Below are 19,746 nucleotides of genomic sequence, written 5' to 3'. Positions count from 1 at the left end.
TTGTGCCTCCTAAGATGAACATAGACAAACAGATCAAATATATCTATATATATCTATATATATCTATATCTATATCTATATCTATATCTATATCTATATCTATATCTATATCTATATCTATATCTATATCTATATCTATATCTATATCTATATCTATATCTATATCTATATCTATATCTATATCTATATCTATCTATCTATCTATCTATCTATCTATATATATATATATATAAATATCTTCCACAGTCTGTAACTGGCACTACCTTCACACTACACTAAGCATAGTAAAAAGCATCAAACCTCATGTGGAAGCTACAGTAAATAAAGAATGTTTTCCTACTTAGGGCTTGCCAGACAAATATTTTGATAGGTCCTTTCAGAAAAAAAAGGCATGCCAGTTGGAGACCATGCCTGCCTGCAGCCAATACCCATGCATGCTTGTGCTGATGGAAAGACTGCAGATGCCAAAGGCAATTTGACCACTGCAGTTCTCATTGAGAACACAGCTACAGTCTAAATGTGCCCTAGCCTTTACATGTCAACTTGTATGTCATTACATCTGTTCATGAACGGTCAGCTGCATGCTCAGTTCTACCAACCTGAACGAGAATCATGTTCAATTTTCCAATATACACTTTTTCTTTCTACAAAAAGAAAAGAAAGAAAAGTTTTTTTTGCAATTCAAGACCAAACTTTCACAAACTTATGATGTAAAAGAATGAACTTACCTCTACACATGTTGCATCTGAGGAAGTCTTGATGATGAGTCCTACAACATACTTTTTAATTCCTAAAACAGCAAAAAAAATTAAATATTAGGTAATTACATCCAAAATGTTGAAAAAAAACAAAAACAAAAAAAAAACAGTGTGTGACAAAGTTTTCTGGTTTCAGATTTAATTTAGATTAGTTGGGAGAGTACTCAAAACTGAACTAAAGCTCACAGCTTATTTAGTTTGTATTGGAGGGAAATTCTTCTTTACACAATTTGCAGGTATATCAGTATTTTTCAATAATTAATATGACCCTAATACAAGTCTACCTTCAAGACATCCCTGGCTTCTCTCACTCTGAGGGCAGATTTTAAGGGCAGACAATCGCCTCTTCTTCAGGCAACTAATCTTCCCAAACTGCCTTCCCGCCAGCTAGAATATAAATCGCGGGGAGATGGCACTGTGAGCACTTCTTTTTCCAAAATTGTGGGGAGATCAGTCGCCTGAAGAAGAGGTGATTTGTCGATGGGCGACTAATCTCCACGTGAGTCTCTGCCCTAAAGGCATGTGTCACTCACACAATCCATTGTGCAAGTTTACACATACAGTGAAGCATTACAGCAAAGGCACATAGGTAAATTCTCAAAAGTTATACCACACAGTAGATTTCCAGCTTGGTGTGCAAGCAGCAAAAGGCTGGGTATTGCTGCTCCTTTAGCTTTATGGTAACCCCATGGACAGTGCTGGGTACTTGCTAGACAGGTGCTTATTGCTTGGAAAAATCTCATTCAGTGATAAATCACCTGATCCACAAGTGTATAAATACTTATATAAAACTATATATAATATATAAAACAGTCCAATGCGCCTATCTACCCTATTTAAATAGCTGCTGAACCTCTGTTCAAAAACGTAACCTTTTATATATTTTTATCTATAATGGGGGTGGGCGAGTAGCAAAACGTACCTTCACACTGGTTCCGAGGAAGAATTTTCCATCGTGTTTTTATTACAGTTTCCAAAATCTGCAGACCATAATACTGAAATTGGAGAGGAGAGCTACGTGAGCATGTTATTCAAGAACTGAGTTCATCAAAAACAAACATATGCTAGCAAAAAATGTCACGTACAATCTACCCATTCAGACCTTATCATCTACAACATATTAACTAAAACATGTAATTTACCTACAACCCCATTAGTTTTTCATGCACATTTCTTTCGTACATATTATGCTAACACCCCTGCAGATCATGCTCACACCAGGAAAAAGCATCAAATAAAAGATAAAAAAAAACATATCTGTAGCAAAATGGGCTACTAGCAGGAGGAAAAGCATCATTGTTTTAATACTCGGGTACAGACTCAGCTTTAATAGATTCCAGTTTTTCTTAAAGGAACAGTTCAATGTAAAAATAAAAACTGGGTAAATAGGTTGTGCAAAATAAAAAAGGTTTCCAATATAGTTAACCAAAAACGTAATGTATAAAGGCTGGAGTGACTGCATGTCTAACATAATAGCCAGAACACTACTTCCTGCTTTTTCAGCAGTCAGTCACTGACTTGAAGGGGGGCCACATGGGACATAACTGTTCAGTGAGTTTGGAATTGATCCTCAGCATTCAGCTCAGATTCAAAAGCAACAGATATGACCCATGTGCCCTCCCCTCAAGTCACTGATTGGTTACTGTCTGGTAACCAAACAGTAGAAACCAAAGCAGGAAGTAGTGTTCTGGCTATTATGTTAGACATTCAGTTACTCCAGCCTTTATACATTACATTTTTGCCTAACTATATTAGAAACATTTTTTTATTTTGCCCAGCCTTTTTACTCAGTTTTTATTTTTTACCCTGAACAATTCCTTTAAAGCTAGTTAAATATCTGCCAATGGCAGTAGTCTTCACTGGTGTGAATATTTATGTGCAGCATTGAAACCAGTTATAACTAAACTCCAATTCCCATGCCTCCCACAGATCATTTTCAAAATGTAAGATGACCTTTTATGCTTTGTCAAAACACAACTTGCCACTGCAGTGGCTAAAGGTTTACCTTTCAGGTATTTTAACAGAAAGAACTTTCCAGTTGTGTTATATATGTAGGTTAGAGAGAGATTTCAAATCAAATTAGACCCCACGCCCCCAAAAAAAACACACAGGCAAAAAAAAAAAAAAGTTGCATTCAAAAGTTTCTACTTAAAGAAAGGTTTAGTCTCACATCTTAAAATAAAAGTAGATGTTTATTTACTACTGCTCCCACCCAAAGCCATAACTCCCAACGGTTAAACAACTTTAAGGGCCAGAAACATTTTGTATAATGCCCCATATCATTTAAAGGGGTTTTTCATTTTAAAAACACTTTCAGTTCAGTTGTTTTCAGATAGTACATCTGAAATAGAATTTTTTTTTTTTTTTTTTTAAAAAGTCTTTATATCTTTATTCAAGTGCAAAAAAGTAATAAACTATACAAAATTATGTATCAACATTGCTGATGTTTGTCAGCATATGACAAATATCTACATGAACAAAAACAGTAATAATCCAAATTGAAAAAAAATAAAAAGGAGGAAGAAAATAAAATTAGATTTTCATCAATATAAAAACAGAATTGCCTTGGAGAATATGGCAAATAGAAAGTAGGTTTAAAGGGGGCCTGTCATCTCAAAAAATTATTCAGAATCCTATTTTAATCACATTAGTCAATCAAAATGAACCTTAATTACACTATATAAATTATTTTAATCTGGTTTCTTTCAGTCTGCGAATTCATAATTATAGCAAGCAGGCTGGAGCCATTTTGTGGACACTTTTATTAAGGAAAGCCTTGCATCATCTCTTGTTTGTGCACCAGAATGGGGGACCTGATGTCCATCCCCATATACTTGCTACACAATTAAACGGTGAAGAGAACTGAGGGAATGTGGTGAGAACAGGGACAGCTGAATGTAAAGTGAAAGTAATTGTCTGCCCAGGGCATAAAGGAGGGGCAGGCAATATTTGAGTGACAGCTGACATGTTTAAATGAGCTTACAACAGCTATGAATGCTTTGTAATAATAACGAGAGTGGCTCCATAGTTCCACTTAAAGGAGTGGTTCACCTTTAAGTATACCATTGAGTGGCCATTTCTAAGAAACTTTTCAATTTGTCTAAATTATTTTTTTTTATTTTTTATAATTTTTTATTATTTGCTTTTTTCTTCTGACTCTTTCCAGCTTTCAAATAGGGGCCACTGACCCCATCGGAAAACAAATGCTCTGTAAAGCTACAAATGTTTTGTTATTGCTATTCAGGTCCTCTCCGATTCATATTCCAGCCTCTTATTCAAATCAGTGCATGGTTGCTAGGGTAATTTTGACCCTAGTAACCAGATTGCTGAAATTGCAAACTGGAGCTGCTGAATAAAAAGCTAAATAACTCAAAACCCACAAATAAAAAATGAAAACCAACTGCAAATTATCTCAGAATATCACTCGCTATATCATACTAAAAGAATTTAAACATGAACAACACCTTTAAAATAATATGGCAACCTTTGAAGAGCTGTTATCCATTATCAGTGCTTTAAATACTACCTATACCTGGGCATTTTCACACTAGCCGGCAACATTTTTCAAAATATGGCCTCTAAGCTCTGTTGGACAGTAAAAAATAAGGTCCACATCCGTTATATATATGTGGAGGATGCAAAGGAGGTTATCCTGTTCAGCCACTAACAATATCGGACTGAATCTTTTTAACACCAAAATCCAGTGCAGCTTCGGAAACTCAATTAGGAAAGTCCCATGCATATAGCAAAAGTCACTAGTAATTTAATCTGCAAAAACGAAGTGATCCCAAATAAACTTAAATTCGTCCCACGGCAGAGGCAGAGGTCTGACCTAAGTCAGTAACTTTCAATTAATTCTATGAAGAGAGAAAAGAACCCCAATTGCCTCTCACTCGTTCAGCGGTTCCTCAATTATTAGATTACCTATTAAGTGTTTATTGTGATTGTCAAATGGCAACCACTAACTAATTAAAATAAGTGCTTAATTTTACCAAAAATAAATTATATTAAAGTGCAAGTGCAATATAATTCATTCTATTAAATATAACTAAAGATTAATAAATACTTAATTAATTACTTTCACACAAATTAATGACCTTATGATACAATGTGTTGTCTGGTACGTTGGTTTTGCATCCACAATCAATCTGATCAAAGATTCAATAAAGTGCTTCAAGTGCTGATATGATTGCTATTAAAAGGCAATTACCAAAAATTCATCATTGCTTCAAAATTAATTTATTGTAAAGTGCTTAACAGTGCTAAGTAATAAATATTGATAAATAGGTAAAAATTCAATAGTTGATATAGTGAGGACCACAATTAATGGGATAAATTACTTTTAAAAAATACACATGATGCTCAGGTTAAAAAGTTTTAGCAAGAAAAGGAAATTAGAAGAGGTGGATTTGTCCCAAAACTACTACCTAATTGTTTGCTATCCCTGGGACACCACAAAGACAAAGGAGGCAGAGTATCCGGGACTGTGGTCTCGTAGGATTTAGATTAATTACGAGACCAGTGTCCCGGATACTCTGCCTCCTTTGTCTTTGTCAGCTCAGTGATCCGGGTGTCACCTGAAAATAGCTTCTCCCACCATAGAGCCCGCACTCTGGTTGGAGTTGCCAATAGTTTTTTGTAGGAATGCACCAAATCCACTATTTGGGATTGGGCCAAATAGCAAACCAAATCCAAATCTTAATTTGCATATTGAAATTAGGGTCAGGAAAGGGAAAAAGCAGAACTTTTTTTACTTCATTGTTTTGTAATGAAAAGTCACCTAATTTCCCTTCCCGACCCTAATTTACATATGCAAATCAGGATTTGGTTGGTCCAAGCACAAGGATTCGGCCAAATCCTGCTGAAAAAGACCAAGTACTGGATTCCGTGCATCCCTAGTTTTTTGTTTTCTTTTAAAAATGCTTCCGCCAGTGCTAGGCTGCCCATGCCAGGGCAGAGTACCCAGTACAAATGGCCATGTTGCAGCACTCACTCGTATGTGCCCCAAAATTGCATTCTGTAGCGGGAGCTCTCTCCCACAGCTGGCAGCCTAGAGCTTGCAGGGGGCAATTTAAAAATGAACAAAGTTAGAAGAAAGTTACAAATAGAAATTAGAAAGTAATTTCACAGCCTTTATTTTTGGTGAAAATTTTTAAAACAACTGAACTGAAAAAGGTGTTGGAAGATAAAAAAACCCTTAAAAATGTGTCCAGTTTCAGAAATATTCAAGTTACTCTTCACTTCCCCTCTCAGCAATCTGTCTCTCTCCATTCTCATTTCATGCTGAATTCAGGGTCAGATTTTGACCGACAGGTAGGTCTAATACATCTTTATGGGGGGCTCCCCAGATGTGTTAGCGGTAACTCAAATAACCAAATCTGGAACAAACAAATCTAACAAAATAACAGAATCTGTCACAAATCCTACATTTGTAGAAAGTATTTCTAGTCATCTTGAGAATGAGCTCTAATACATGTTCTGAGCAAAGGGAACCCCCCATAAGATAAATTATACCCAACGGTCAATCAAAAGCCGACCAACTCATGCATGAAGGGAGAACGAAGGCAGACAGATGCTGAGAGGAGGGTAGTCAAGAGCAACTTCGTTATTTCAGAAACAGTTCTGAATTTTTAATTAAGTAGTAAATTGAGATTCATACTACATGACCATGCAGAATTCTACACAAGAACGGATAAGATTTTTTGCATCAAGTCCCCGTGAGTGCCACATCCCTTTATGATAGATATATATATATATATATATATATATATATATATATATATATATATATATATATATATATATATATATATATATATATATATATATATATATATATATATATATATATATATATATATATATATATATATATCCTTTATGCTGGCACCTGGGCAAAAACCTAGTCACTCCACTTAAGTTTTATTAGCCGGTGCACGGTAAAATGTCCATATAAGTCAAAAAAGACCAGCAACACCGGGATTCCTTAAAATAAAAGTGTATTAAAAAGTGCACATCCAGCCAAGGTGACGTTTCGGTCCCATCTGGGACCTTTCTCAGAGAGTTGGTTGTATGTGCACTTTTAAATACACTTGATTTTGTTATAAGGAATCCCGGTGTTGCTGGTCTTTTTTGATAAATATATATATATATATATATATATATATATATATATATATATATATATATATATATATATATATATATATATATATATATATATATATATATATATATATATATATATACACATATATATATATATATATATACATATACATATATACACATACATACATACATACATACATACATGCGCACACAGCGAAACCTCGATTTCAAGTACCCTAAGTTTTCCTGCTTTTTACATTTTTTATTTGTTGCCCCAACAATATATAATGCATTTCAATGGATGCATTTCCCTGATTTTAAGTAATGTTTTCCCCGATGTTGCATCAAAATTTTGTCCTGATGTTCCCAAAAACTGCTTTTTCTCCCTCTATGAATGTTATTATTTGTGAAATAAAGAGGTTTAACATACTAAGCAGATGTATATTTTGCCATGGTTCTGCCTGTAAATGGTCAATCCTAATTAGTCTTCCCCTTATACAGTCCTGCACCAATCACTTATTGCTTTAGGTTGTGTATGTGACTGACAGAGAGTCTTGCACATGCCCCCCATAGTGCAATGCTTAACCCTTGTTATTAACACAGTAAATATTGTATCTCAAAGTTAAAGGGACTCCTTTCAGTACTTAAAGAAAAAGTTACATTAATTCATTTCCCTAATTTTACATTTTCCTTGCTTTTACATAAGTTTCATATAGAAAAAAAATGTAAATATGCTGGAAAAATCATGCTGGAGAGATTTAACCAGGGCTGACTATTTCAGTTCAACCTTTTCATTCTTTATTAGTCACTGAACTGGCCAAAAAAGAAAGGAAGTCAAGCAGCAAGTGAGCGCTTACACATTAGGTCCAAGGAGACTGGTTGAAATGAAATCATTTTGAATTGTAAAGAAAGCAAAATTTCTATGGAACTACTAAAGCAAATGTAAAAAAATGTAAATCCTACAGTCATTAGAGTCTCTTCTTAATGTACATATCCACCCACAAACACTCCAACACAGTGCATATAAACCCGAATCATAAGACACAAATGAAGAACCAGAAGGATAAATTATCAAAGCGGAAGTTAGAAAAAAATATATACAAAAAAAAACAAGAAAAAAAAAACAACAAGTTATTGGCAAAAGTGAGAGAAAGAATGGCAACGTTAAAATGAAGAGAGAAAGAGAGAAGTAACTATTTAAGAGAAGGCCAGTAAAATACAGGGCTAAACTACTAGAGAGCAAAAAGGGCATATGAGGCATTGGTTCAGGGAAGTCTGGATCAAGATTTCTTAACCCATTTGTTCCCAACCTGGCCTGAACCTCTTAAATTAATATACCCCCCTTATTCACCAGAACGTCAATAGAATTTTTGGCGAAAATACTTGTGGTTTAGGGAAACCAAAGCTACGCCATGTTTGGTCCTTGCAAGGGGGAGAGAGAGGGAGAGAGGGAGAGAGGGAGAGAGGGAGAGAGGAAGAGAGGAAGAGAGGAAGAGAGGGAGAGAGGGAGAGAGGGAGAGAGGGAGAGAGGGAGAGGAGAGAGGGAGAGAGGGAGAGAGGGAGAGAGGGAGAGAGGGAGAGAGGGAGAGAGAGAGAGAGAGAGAGAGAGAGAGAGAGAGAGAGAGAGAGAGAGAGAGAGAGAGAGAGAGAGAGAGAGAGAAAACAGTCTGGTGTTACTCCCAATAAGGATTAATTATCTTAGTTTGGATCAAGTACAAGGCATGGTTTTATTACAGGTATAGGATTGCTTATCCACAGTGCTCAGGACCTGAGGATTCCCAGATAACGGCTCTTTACGTAATTTGGATCTTCATACTTTAAGTCTACTAGAAAATCATGTAAACATTAAATAAACCCAATAGTCAGGTTTTGCTTCCAATAAGGATTAATTATATCTTAGTTGGGATCAAGTACAAGGTACTGTTTTATTATTACAGAAAAAAAAAGAAAATCATTTTTAAACATTTGGATTATTTGGATAAAATGGAGTCTATGGGAGATGGCCACTCCATAATTGGGCACTTTCTGGATAACCGGGTTCCGGATAACGGATCCCATACCTGTACAAGTATACAACCTCTCCCCTTCTCCATCACCCTGCATGAGACCCAAGGGAGAAGGGAGGGGGTTGTGAACTCCCCCCCCCCCCAATTCTTTTGATTAGGACAGAAGGTTCTCTCAACCTAAAGTGCCCATCTAAAAAACAGAATGACAAAACTGATAGTATAGGAGTTTGTGTGGGATAGTCAAGAGCACTCAGTGTTTTAGAATGGTAAATGACAATTAACGCCTTTATGTCTGTGTTGCCTATACCTATAATGTAATGTGGGGAAAACATTAATGGCTGTAGAGAAGCAAAAACTGCTGAAGGCGGAAGACAAGACAAATGTTAGAACAGAAGAGAAGAACAGTAAAATGGAATTTGTAAAGAAATATTTTAAACAAAAATACTAAAAGCAGCAAAAGAGATTAAAAAAAAATAAAATAAAACCTTTATTAACATGAACTAATCACAATTGCCAGCAATATGCTTTAAAGATCCTCTGGGTTATTGGTAAACTAAACCACATGCCAAAATGCTTTAGTTCATTTCTCTCTGAACACGACAAACTTAAAGTGATTAAAATTGGCAATACCTGAAAGGTAAACATTTTAAACAAAATCAGACAAGATATGTTTGACTTAGAATAAAAGTTCCCCTGTAAAAAGGTTAGTCATACAAAACTATTATAAGTTCAGCCAAAGGGATCATGCTTTTGTCAGATTTAGCACATCAGCTGCTTTATCTCATGCATTTGCTGTTGCAAGAGGGAGTATCCAGTATTGCCCCTGTTATTCTAACTTTATTCACCCATCTGCTAGTGCAAGATCCATGCAAAGTTTTTTTATTTTGTTACTTTTCAGTGTATTTCCTTCAATCGCCATTTATGAAGTACTATTTTGCTTTCACGGTCAGGGGTGCTTCTATAATGAGGCGGCCCGAGACTCTCACCTCAGGCAGCAAAATTTGGGTCAACAGAAGGGGCGGCATTTTAGCCACTGTAATATCTGCAACTAACGTAAATTAGTACCGTACCGTCGGTTCCCTCCTGCTTCCCCTTACTTGTTTGGTGTGAGAGTACCTGTGCAGCAGCAGCACAGTGCTCCGATCTTTACATAATCAGTTCCGCACAGCAATTTCGTGAATTCTAGGGCTAGGTGTTAGTGCTGGACCAGTGCTGGTGCGTCTCGTGTGCACAAGCTCAGGGCAGGCAGGGTTTATTCAGAAACCACATCCACCACAGGTACAGAACAAATCTTTGGAATAATTTTATACTAGTACTGAGTCTGCCTGTTATTTCTCCAGTGTCTGTCATCAAAAGTAGGGATGCACCCAATCCACTGTTTTGGATTCGGCCGAACCTCCGAATCCTTAGTTAAAGATTCGGCCGAATACGAACCCTAGTTTGCATATGCAAATTAGGGGTGTGAAGAGGAAAACATTTTTTACTTCCTTGTTTTGTGACAAAAAGTAACACGATTTCGCTCCCCATCCCTAATTTGCATATGCAAATTAGGATTCGGCCGGGCAGAAGGATTCGCCCGAATCCAAATCCTGCTGAAAAAGGCCGAATCCTGGATTCGGTGCATCCCTAATCAAAAGCCAGTATGTATAAAAGTCCTCACTTGTGCAGGTGCCCTTGCCAATTTCAGGTGATTCCAGTTGTGCAGGCACCAACAAATCTCACAATATTAGTCTGAGGGCAATGGCACCTAGGGTTACTTTGGGCACTACGAAGCACCTCATTTTCTATAAAATTCACGATACAATGTAAAATGTAATTCCTGACGTGGCGTGGGGGCGTGGCACGGGGGCGCATTGCCATGCTTTCGCCTCAGGCAGCAGAAAGGCCAGAATCACCCCTGTTCACGGTTGTCCAGAAGCTAGAAGTATATTAGCAACTGCATCACAAAATGGCAATGCTACATGCTGTCATCAGAAAGGCAACTGTTTATACGGCCCATGAACTATGTTGAACTGGGTCCTTTATGGATCAATTCAGCATACAGCTGCACAGGTCACTGTCATTTGAGATATTAACGGACAACAGAGCGCAGAGAGACTTTCTTATCTTAGGGATATAGCTGAAATATCTATCTCTACTGGAGATAGCAAGAAAGACACGGAGATACTTTTGCTTGGATACACCCTTATGTCTGGCAGGAATGCCAGTCTTTATAGGGGTTTACCTACCAGTAGGGATGCACCAAATCCAGGATTCGGTTAAGAATTCAACCAGGATTTGGATTCAACCGAACTGAATCCAAATTGCATATTTAAATTAGGGTGGGAAGGGGAAATCACATGGCCTTTTGTCACTTCCTGTCCATAATTTGTATATGCAAATTAGGATTTGGTTCTGTAATTGGCCAAATCTTTCAGGAAGGATTTGAGGATTCGGCCGATTCCCTAATAGTGGCTACGGTGCATCCCTACCTACCAGGTTGCCAACTAGCCCCCAGCTCCATGTCTACTGTACTTAGGGGCATATTTATCAAGGGTCGAATTTTCAAATTTGAAAAACGTAGAAATTCGAATTCAAAAAGACCAACCAAAATTAAGTCAGTTTTTTTTTTGGGCAAATAGGTCAGGTTTCAATCAATAGTCCTGTATTCGGCCAAATTCAATCGTACGAATCAAAGTAACAGCACATTAAATCGAATTCAAATCGAAGTTTTCCCAATAAAAAAAAAAAAAAAAACCTTTGACCAATTGACTCCAAATAGGTTTTAGGGGAAAAACAAACGGATCAAAGTGGGTAAATATGTGGGTTGCGGTTTCGGATCGTGGACTGCGGGTTCGGTTCTTAGAAATTGGTTCTGCGTAGGACTCTAGGATATAGAGTAAGCATCCACCATATTACTCAAAAGCATATGATTAGGTCATGTGGATGGCCAAAATGCATTTACGTGATGAGTTTTACGAGAGTTAAGTCACTGAATCATAGAATGCTCAACCCCTTCATATCTACATGGCTTATTTTTTTTCCATATGCATAAATAAGTTGTGAAAGCACTTGGTTTTATAATTCAGATGGGAGTGAGGCAATACAGACCTTTGCTAAACAGGAGTACAATGCATTTGATTTGCGTTAAAAAGTAGGCAAGAATATGTAGCACAAGCTGAACATTGAGCTCAGGTTAAAAGGGTGTAATACCGGCTCTTTAATTTCTCACCAGTGGGGCTAGAGTTGGTCTGGCTGTTCTGCACAAACCCACAGATCATACTGCACATATACAGATAGCTTAAAGGGGTTGTTCACCTTCCAAACACTTTTTTCAGTTCGGTTGTATTCAGATTGTAGCCCAGAAATAAAGACATTTTTTCAATTAATTTCCATTATTTATTTTTTACTGTTTTTCCAAAAACGTTGAATGTCCCTGTCTCCGAGTCTGGCAGCTCAGTAATTCAGGTGCAGACTCTAAACTGTAACAATTTTGCAACATTTAGTTTACATAGATTTCTCGGGCCGACCCCTGGATGTGCGGGTCGCGGGCAGGTGCGCGTCAAGCTCTTCTCCTGCTCTTCCAGCCCGCGACCTAGCATATGCAAATTAGGATTCGGTTCAGCCACGCAGAAGTATTTGGCCGAATCCGGCTGAAAAAGGCCGAATCGTGAACCGAATCCTGGATTCGGTGCATCCCTAATAGCAAGTATTGGAATAAGCACCAATTGTTTTGTGTTACATGGCTAGTGAACCTTCACTTTTAAGGGGGAGTCACCACCAACCCTAAGGGGCAGATTTATCAAAATGTGAGTTCAGATTTTAGAAATAAAAGTTCACCCATGTTCTATTCCTACCTATTGGATTTTTAGAAGGATATTTATAAATGGGTGAAAATTAGAACTCACAACTTGATAATTACCCTTCTAAAAATCCAATAGGAATGAATAGAACATGAGTGAGTTTTTATTTATTAAAATCTGAACTCACATTTTGATAAATCTGATCCTTAGGGGGTTATTTACTAAAAAATGTAACTTTTTTTTTTTTTTATAAAATCAGACTTAAAAAAAATCACAACATTTTCGGAATTTATTAAACCCCCGAGGATGGAAAAGTCTGAATTTGAAAATTCCGAAAAAAACCTGAGATTCGGATTAAAAAAAAAAAATCAGATTTTTTTTTTTTTACTGCAAAGCAAATTTTCAGGAAAATGTAATAATAGATAAGCGGAAAAAACCAGAGCGGATTTGTTTGGAGTTTGTAGCAGAAAAAATATTGAGATAAATTCGGACCCCCTAAGAGTAACTTATGCACAAACCCAGTGTAATAAATCGGAGAAAGATTCCCTAATTTCATAAGAATTTTTTTTCCCTTGAACATAAAAAAGCAAGTACTTTATACTTCTACGGGTTTTCAATTTCCTAGATAGATAGTGGGCAGGGGAATTTAGGAGGATCCACTGGCAACAGCAAATCTGGAATTTTAAGACAATGCATGAAACGATCCCTATGGCAGAAATTTCTATGTATCCAAATATTTAAAAAAAAAAAAATTCAAAACTATGCACGGAAATCCCCAATCCACCCCCCTCCCGCGAAACAAAACAATTGATGAACAGAATTCAGTTAAAGGGAATGAAAAGGGTAGACCTTGTGGAGGCCTGCCGTCAAAGCCTAGCTGTGTCAGTTGCACAGGAAGACACCCCTTTTCTTCCTATTACAAGCAATCAACATAATGGAACAGTATGATTAATATCATGTAGTGTTAACAGCTTTATAAACAAAACAAAAAAAAAATGCATAAAAAGCCAAATGTAATAGTGCAGAAATTTTAGCACCAAATCATTTGCAGTTTATGTAAATTGAAAGTTCTTTACCTGTTGCTTTCTTTCTGTTCGGCTAATGTCATTTTTTCACAAGACAATTTTGAGTTTTTAAATTTACTGTTGGTAAATCAACTAAAACATTAGTAACGTCTGTCAGTGTGAAGAGCAAAAAAGATGACCAAGCAAGCAAATACTGTTAAACTAAGGTTAGCACTTTGAGGAAGTTCTTCAAAATGAGACTTTCTTTGCTAGCCAAACCGTAAGGAATCGTGTTGGGAAATATCGAGATCCTACGACAAAAGCAGCGAAAAAACTGCAAATTAATTTTGTGCGCAAAATTAATGTACATTGAACAGGGAACTAGAGGAAGCTGCTTCAGCATACAGATTTTGTTAAATATGGCACACTTAAAAAATGCTCTACAATAAACTAAATGCAAAACTAATTTAGAATTGATTTAGCAAAAAATAAAAAAAACCTAAATATGCAAGAGGTGCAAAAGAATTTCTGTTACTTCACTTAGCACAGAAAATTACTAAAAATGCATAAATATTAGTCAGATGAGTGCATAATGAAAATGGGAGCCTAATATTACAAAGCGAACACTGAATAGAAAACACTATACTAAATCATACAAACTATTTGCAGTTTCTATAAGTAAGCGTTATTTTAAGGCAAACTGTTGCATGCATTCTAAAACTGCCACCAGGAAAATAAATCTTAAAGAATGTGAATCATTAATTGTGTGAATAAAGTTGGCAAATTAAATAATTTATACCTGCACTATATTATGCAACCAAGTTTTAATCATATAGATACAATGTTCTCTGTCCCATTGAGAGGCCAGAATGAGATGTACCCATATAGTGAATTGCTGACATTGTCATAAAAATGCAAACAATTGCATTCAAATTTATCTTATTAAATGTGTTGATTTTTTTTTCTCAGCAATCAACAAAATTTCACACCCTGCAGATTCAAATAATGAAAGGATACAGTTGAGTAAACAGATACCTTCCTCAAAGTTAAATAAAAAAAGATTAAAAGGACAAAACTGAAACAAAAAGAATCCATAATCGATCTTACTTTGGTGTTCATGTTCTGTGAGAACTCTAGGATGGTATCAACTCTTGTCCATGCATCTGGGTGTTCTTTTAAGTGGGTCAAAACCTCCTGTGCCATTCTTTGCTATAGGAATTAAAGCAAAGACCTTAACCACCACAATACACACACAAGCTGTATTTTCCCCACACAAAATAGAATTTAACAGTCTTTAGTGATCACCAACCCAAACACGAAAGAAAATTTAATTCTAAGCAATTTTCCAGTGTTCACTAATGTAAACAAACTGTCTAATTATAAATATAATATACGCCATTATATATGCTAAAAAGGTGTTTTTTTTAATATTAATAAAATTGAATTACATAATGGGCGCTGATCTGCTTTCCGAATATGCTTGCAGCAAGAGACCAGCAACCATTTTGGATTTATGTTTGTTAAAGTTCATGGTATATCTACAGAAGTAAGTCAAATCAACTGGACTTGCTGTGTTTTTTTCCTTGAAGACGTTTCACCAGTCATCCAAATGGCTTTCTCTATTCTGAATTGAAAAAGCCAGTTGGATGACTGGTGAAACATCTTCAAGGAAAGAAAAACACCGCAGTCCAGTTGATTTGACTTCTATAGAAATAGCTTTTGGATTTAAAGTGATATACTATTCTGAATACCTAAATGTGTATGATCACAACAGATGGTTGATGTATTAATGTGATTAACATTATTGTGCAAGATTCGGTTGCATTTTTTTCTCCCCTTAGTCTTGGGTCCTGCTCTACACTGCCTTTTTTCTGTGCAGCTTTTAAATGGGCGCCGCTGTCCCCTTAAAAAACAAATGCTCTGTATGGCTACAAATGTATTGTTACTTTTGATTACTGATCCTTCTATTCAGGCCTCTCCTATTCATATTCTAGTCTCTTATTCAAATCAATGCATGGTTGCTATGGTATTTGGGCCCTAGTTACCAGATTGCTTAAAATGCAAATTGAAAAGCTGCTGAATAAAAAGCTAAATAACGCAAAAACCTTCAATAATAAAAAATTAAAACAAATTGCAAATTATCTCAGAATATCACTCTCTATATCATACTAAAAGGTATCTCAAAGGTGAAAAACTCCTTTAAGGAGTCCCATCAGGACTACGAAGAATGTATACAGCCAAACAGAATTTAAAACCATTGGCAATTTTTTAAGGGATATTACTTAAAGTGGAACTATTGCTTAAATGCTCCATCATGATGAAATAAAAAAAACTTGCTAAATATCAAATATTCTGCATCGTTTCTGAAATAATCAAGTTAATCTTCACTGTCCCTCTCTCAGCATCTGTTGTTCTTCATTCTCTCTTCTTGCAGGAGTTGGGTGTCAGATATTAATTGACTGATCCAATATATGTTATAGGGGGGCTTACTTTCCTAGCAGATAAATTAGAGCTCATTCAAATTACTGATTCCAGTACAAACAAAATCTAAAAAAATAACTCCCTTTTGCACAAATCTTGCATGTAGAGTAACATGATGTCTGGTGATTTTAATAGAGTGAGCTCTGATACATCTTCTAGACAAAAAGAGCCCCTCTATAAGATATATTGGATCTAACTCTCAAAGAATCTGACACCCAACTGCTGCATGAAGAGAGAAAGAAGAGAACGATGCTGAGAGAGGAATAGTGAAGATAAACTTGATTATTTCTGAAATGGTACAGACTTTTTAATTGTTTGTATTAAGAAAGTTTCTTATTTCAGTATGATTAAGTTTATTTATATTAAACTTTCATTTTTACAATAGTTCCACTTTAATTAAATTTTCTTGTGACATGCAAAAACAAAACAGGTTTTGGGCAGATTACCTCTTTTAACATAAACTTAATCCATGCAGCAAAACAACTGTACTGCACTGAATGATTAAATATTCTAGTGACCTAAACATATTTTACATTTTGACCTAAATATATATATATTTTTTTACCTCTTATCTGAACAAACCAAGGTAGATACTAAGTATTCCATACAATAGATCACCCAAAAAGATTTATACAACAGCAAACCTTTGCAGTTGGTCAGTTGAAATGGACTATGTATTAAAGCACATACAGTAATATAGGAGCATGGAATGCTTGCAGAAAGTACAAAACAATGAAAATTACCTGAGCTCCTTCACCATGGTATAAACAATTCACCACGTTGTCCAATAGGTTGATGTCCAGTTTCTGGCTGAAATCCAGCAGCTGTCTAGCTGCATGGTCCGCTAACATGGTCATAATTGCTGGCATAGATTACTGAAAAATGTAATATGTTCAAAGTTAGTGTGATCATTTTAAGTCAATGCCAAATAACAGCAGTTTATACAATCTATGCAGGATACATTAGGCAATGGAAATGCAACCTTAAACAAACAAGAAAGCTTCTAATATTATGGACCCTACAACCAGAATGTATATGTTAAGTACAGCAGCTACAATGAGGTGGGGAAGGCATCTCATTGTATTATCAGTAGCTCATCCTTACTTTGTGTGAGAGGGGATGGATGGCCAACTTGCCTAAAATGCAGCTTCTACCATCACTTAAATAGGTGTAAAGTATTGCTCAGCAACTGTACATTTTCAGCAGCAAAACATTTTTTAGTAGTTGTATGCACAAAATGTCTCAATGTCTTAAATATATTGATAATGGGTTGAGTGCAGAGGACCTCTTGTATTTGTCTATATTTTCAGCAGCTATTTTCTTGCTAGGACCCAGCTTACCCTAGCAATCAAGCTGAAATCAAAAGTAATAAAATTTTAGCCCCACAGAGCAATTGTTTAGTTGCTTCGGTCAGTGACACTAATTTGTAAGCTGGAACGACAGGCAAATCATTTTAGAAAAATATTAAAAATTGAGACCAAGTGAGTCTCTACGAACTGACCATTCTATGACAAAGTGTTACAAAGGAGAACTAACCCTTTCTATTATGCTTTGGTCGCAGTTTCATGGAGCTGCTTCTCGGCCTATGTATAAATGCAGGCTGAGAAACCGCTGACCACTAGTGATGTGCAATCTGTCCCGTTTTGCTGAAAAATTTTCAAAATGGCAAAACATGCACTGAAGTCAATGGACGTCAAAATTATTTTGCCAAGCAACAATTTTACTGCAAACTACAATTTTCATACACGCGACTCTTTTGTCCAAACGCATGAACGGCAATGGGCGTCCGAATAATTTTTACGTTCGACAATTTTTATTTGTGTGACAACTGACACGCAAAATTTATCTTTGTCGTAGAGAATTTTTCCACGGCTAATTTTGCGGGAAATTCGCAGTGAATTCATCAATACGGACCACCTCTGCACAGTCCACTCCAGTGCCTGCACTAATAGGTACTACATAGGCCCGTGTGCAGACACGTGGAGCCAGGCCTGGACAGGCAATCTGTGTGTTCTGGCAAATGCCAGAGGGGCTGCTATAAGGTGCCATAGAAAGTCACTATTTAGTGGGCTGGTGGGGGCTGTTTGGGTCTCTGTGTACCTGAAATGCCAGGGCCTATTTTTATTTTCAGTCCGGACCTGCGTGGAGAGCAAAAATACGAATATGCATTTTCACTCCAACATCGTCTCCATGTGTCTACACAGAGGCCGACTAGTGCCTGGTAGGATAGACACAGGAACAGACGATCAGCTGTTTCTCGGGCTGGGCTTATATGAACAGGCTAAACAAAGCAGAAAAAAAAGAGCTGAAGAGGTAGCTACCAAAAATCATGCTGCTGTCAGGATAATTGAATGCCCACCTTTCGCCTACTATTACAACTCACAGAACTTATTTATTAATCTATGTATGGTTTACATATGTTGCAGATACAGGTATGGGACTGGTTATCGAGAAAACTCTGGACCTGGGGTTTTCCGGATAACGGATATTTCCGATAATTGGATCTTCATACCTTAAGTCTACCAGAAAATCATGTAAACAAATAGGCTGGTTTTGCTTACAATAAGGAATCAAATACACGTTACGGTTTTATTATTACAGAGAAAAAGGAAACCCTTTTAAAAAAACGTGGATTATTTGGCTAAAACAGAGTCTATGGGAGACACGCTTTCCGTAATTCTGAGCTTTCTGGATAACGGGTTTCCGGATAACGGATCCCATGACTGTTTAGGGAACTGTAGTAGTTATAAAAGAGCGGCAGAGCACAAGCCAAGTGCCTGATATATGTCATACTAAAACTTTACTCATCCTTTTAATAGGACACAATTTGCTATACACATGCATATGAAAAGAGAATTTAGATGATGTATTAAAGATCTGACCAACATCATTCTTCGTTGTTTTTACTGAATGGAACATTCAGTAAAATGCTTTGGGTTTTTTTCTGTGAAACATACATAAAGGCAAAGTGTTGCCATTGGTCAAACTGTCAAGAGACAGAATGCTTGTTTGAATTTAAAATAAACGTTTGAATGAAGCATGACAGACAGGAGTAAGTCTGTTTACTTAGCAGGGAAAGCTGCACAAATCTACAACTGATCAGTAGAATACATCTTTCTAAAGGTGGCCATAGGCACACAGATCCTATAGTACGAATCGAGGACTCGTACGATTTTCGGATCGTGTGTGCCGACATCTTTCATCCGGCGGAGCCCATTGCGCATCGTAATCGGATCGTTCGGTCATACGTCCGAACAATCAGATTACCCCCGATATAGCCATGCTCGTTAATGGCATATCAAGCATCTATGGCCACCTTAAGGGATGCAGTCATCAGAATGAAAAGTGTAGCTGAAAAAAACATGGGCTAATATAGAAACGACAATAATTCTTGTGTGTTCCATTGCATGGTGAAGTGTTACTTGCGACAATCTATAATATAACCTTATGCAGGTCTGGGACACCTTATGCAGAATGCTCGGGACCTGGGGTTTTCCAGATAATGGATCTTGCATAATTTGAATCTTCATACCTTAAAGGGGTGGTTCACCTTTCAGTTACCTTTTGGTATGTTACAGAATTGCCAGTTCTAAGCAACTTTTAA

The 19,746-nt window shown here is 36.6% G+C and overlaps 1 protein-coding gene across 2 annotated transcripts in view; it reads right to left on the bottom strand.

Annotated features, from left to right (window-relative positions):
* xpo1.L (exportin 1 L homeolog) overlaps positions 1-19,746 on the bottom strand; it is a 58,806-nt gene that overhangs the window by 26,422 nt on the left and 12,638 nt on the right. For both annotated transcript variants that reach the window (XM_018262839.1, XM_018262840.1), the window contains 5 exons: positions 16,886-17,017; positions 14,769-14,870; positions 1,681-1,753; positions 729-790; positions 600-644 (listed from right to left, as the gene is read on the bottom strand). In XM_018262839.1, coding sequence (XP_018118328.1) covers positions 600-644; positions 729-790; positions 1,681-1,753; positions 14,769-14,870; positions 16,886-17,011 — 408 coding nt within the window. In that variant the 5' untranslated portion in view covers positions 17,012-17,017. The remainder of the gene's footprint in view (positions 1-599; positions 645-728; positions 791-1,680; positions 1,754-14,768; positions 14,871-16,885; positions 17,018-19,746) is intronic.

Source organism: Xenopus laevis, chromosome 5L (assembly GCF_017654675.1).
Source record: "Xenopus laevis strain J_2021 chromosome 5L, Xenopus_laevis_v10.1, whole genome shotgun sequence".
Classification (NCBI taxonomy): domain Eukaryota; kingdom Metazoa; phylum Chordata; class Amphibia; order Anura; family Pipidae; genus Xenopus; species Xenopus laevis.
This window is presented reverse-complemented; position numbering and strand designations above follow the sequence as displayed.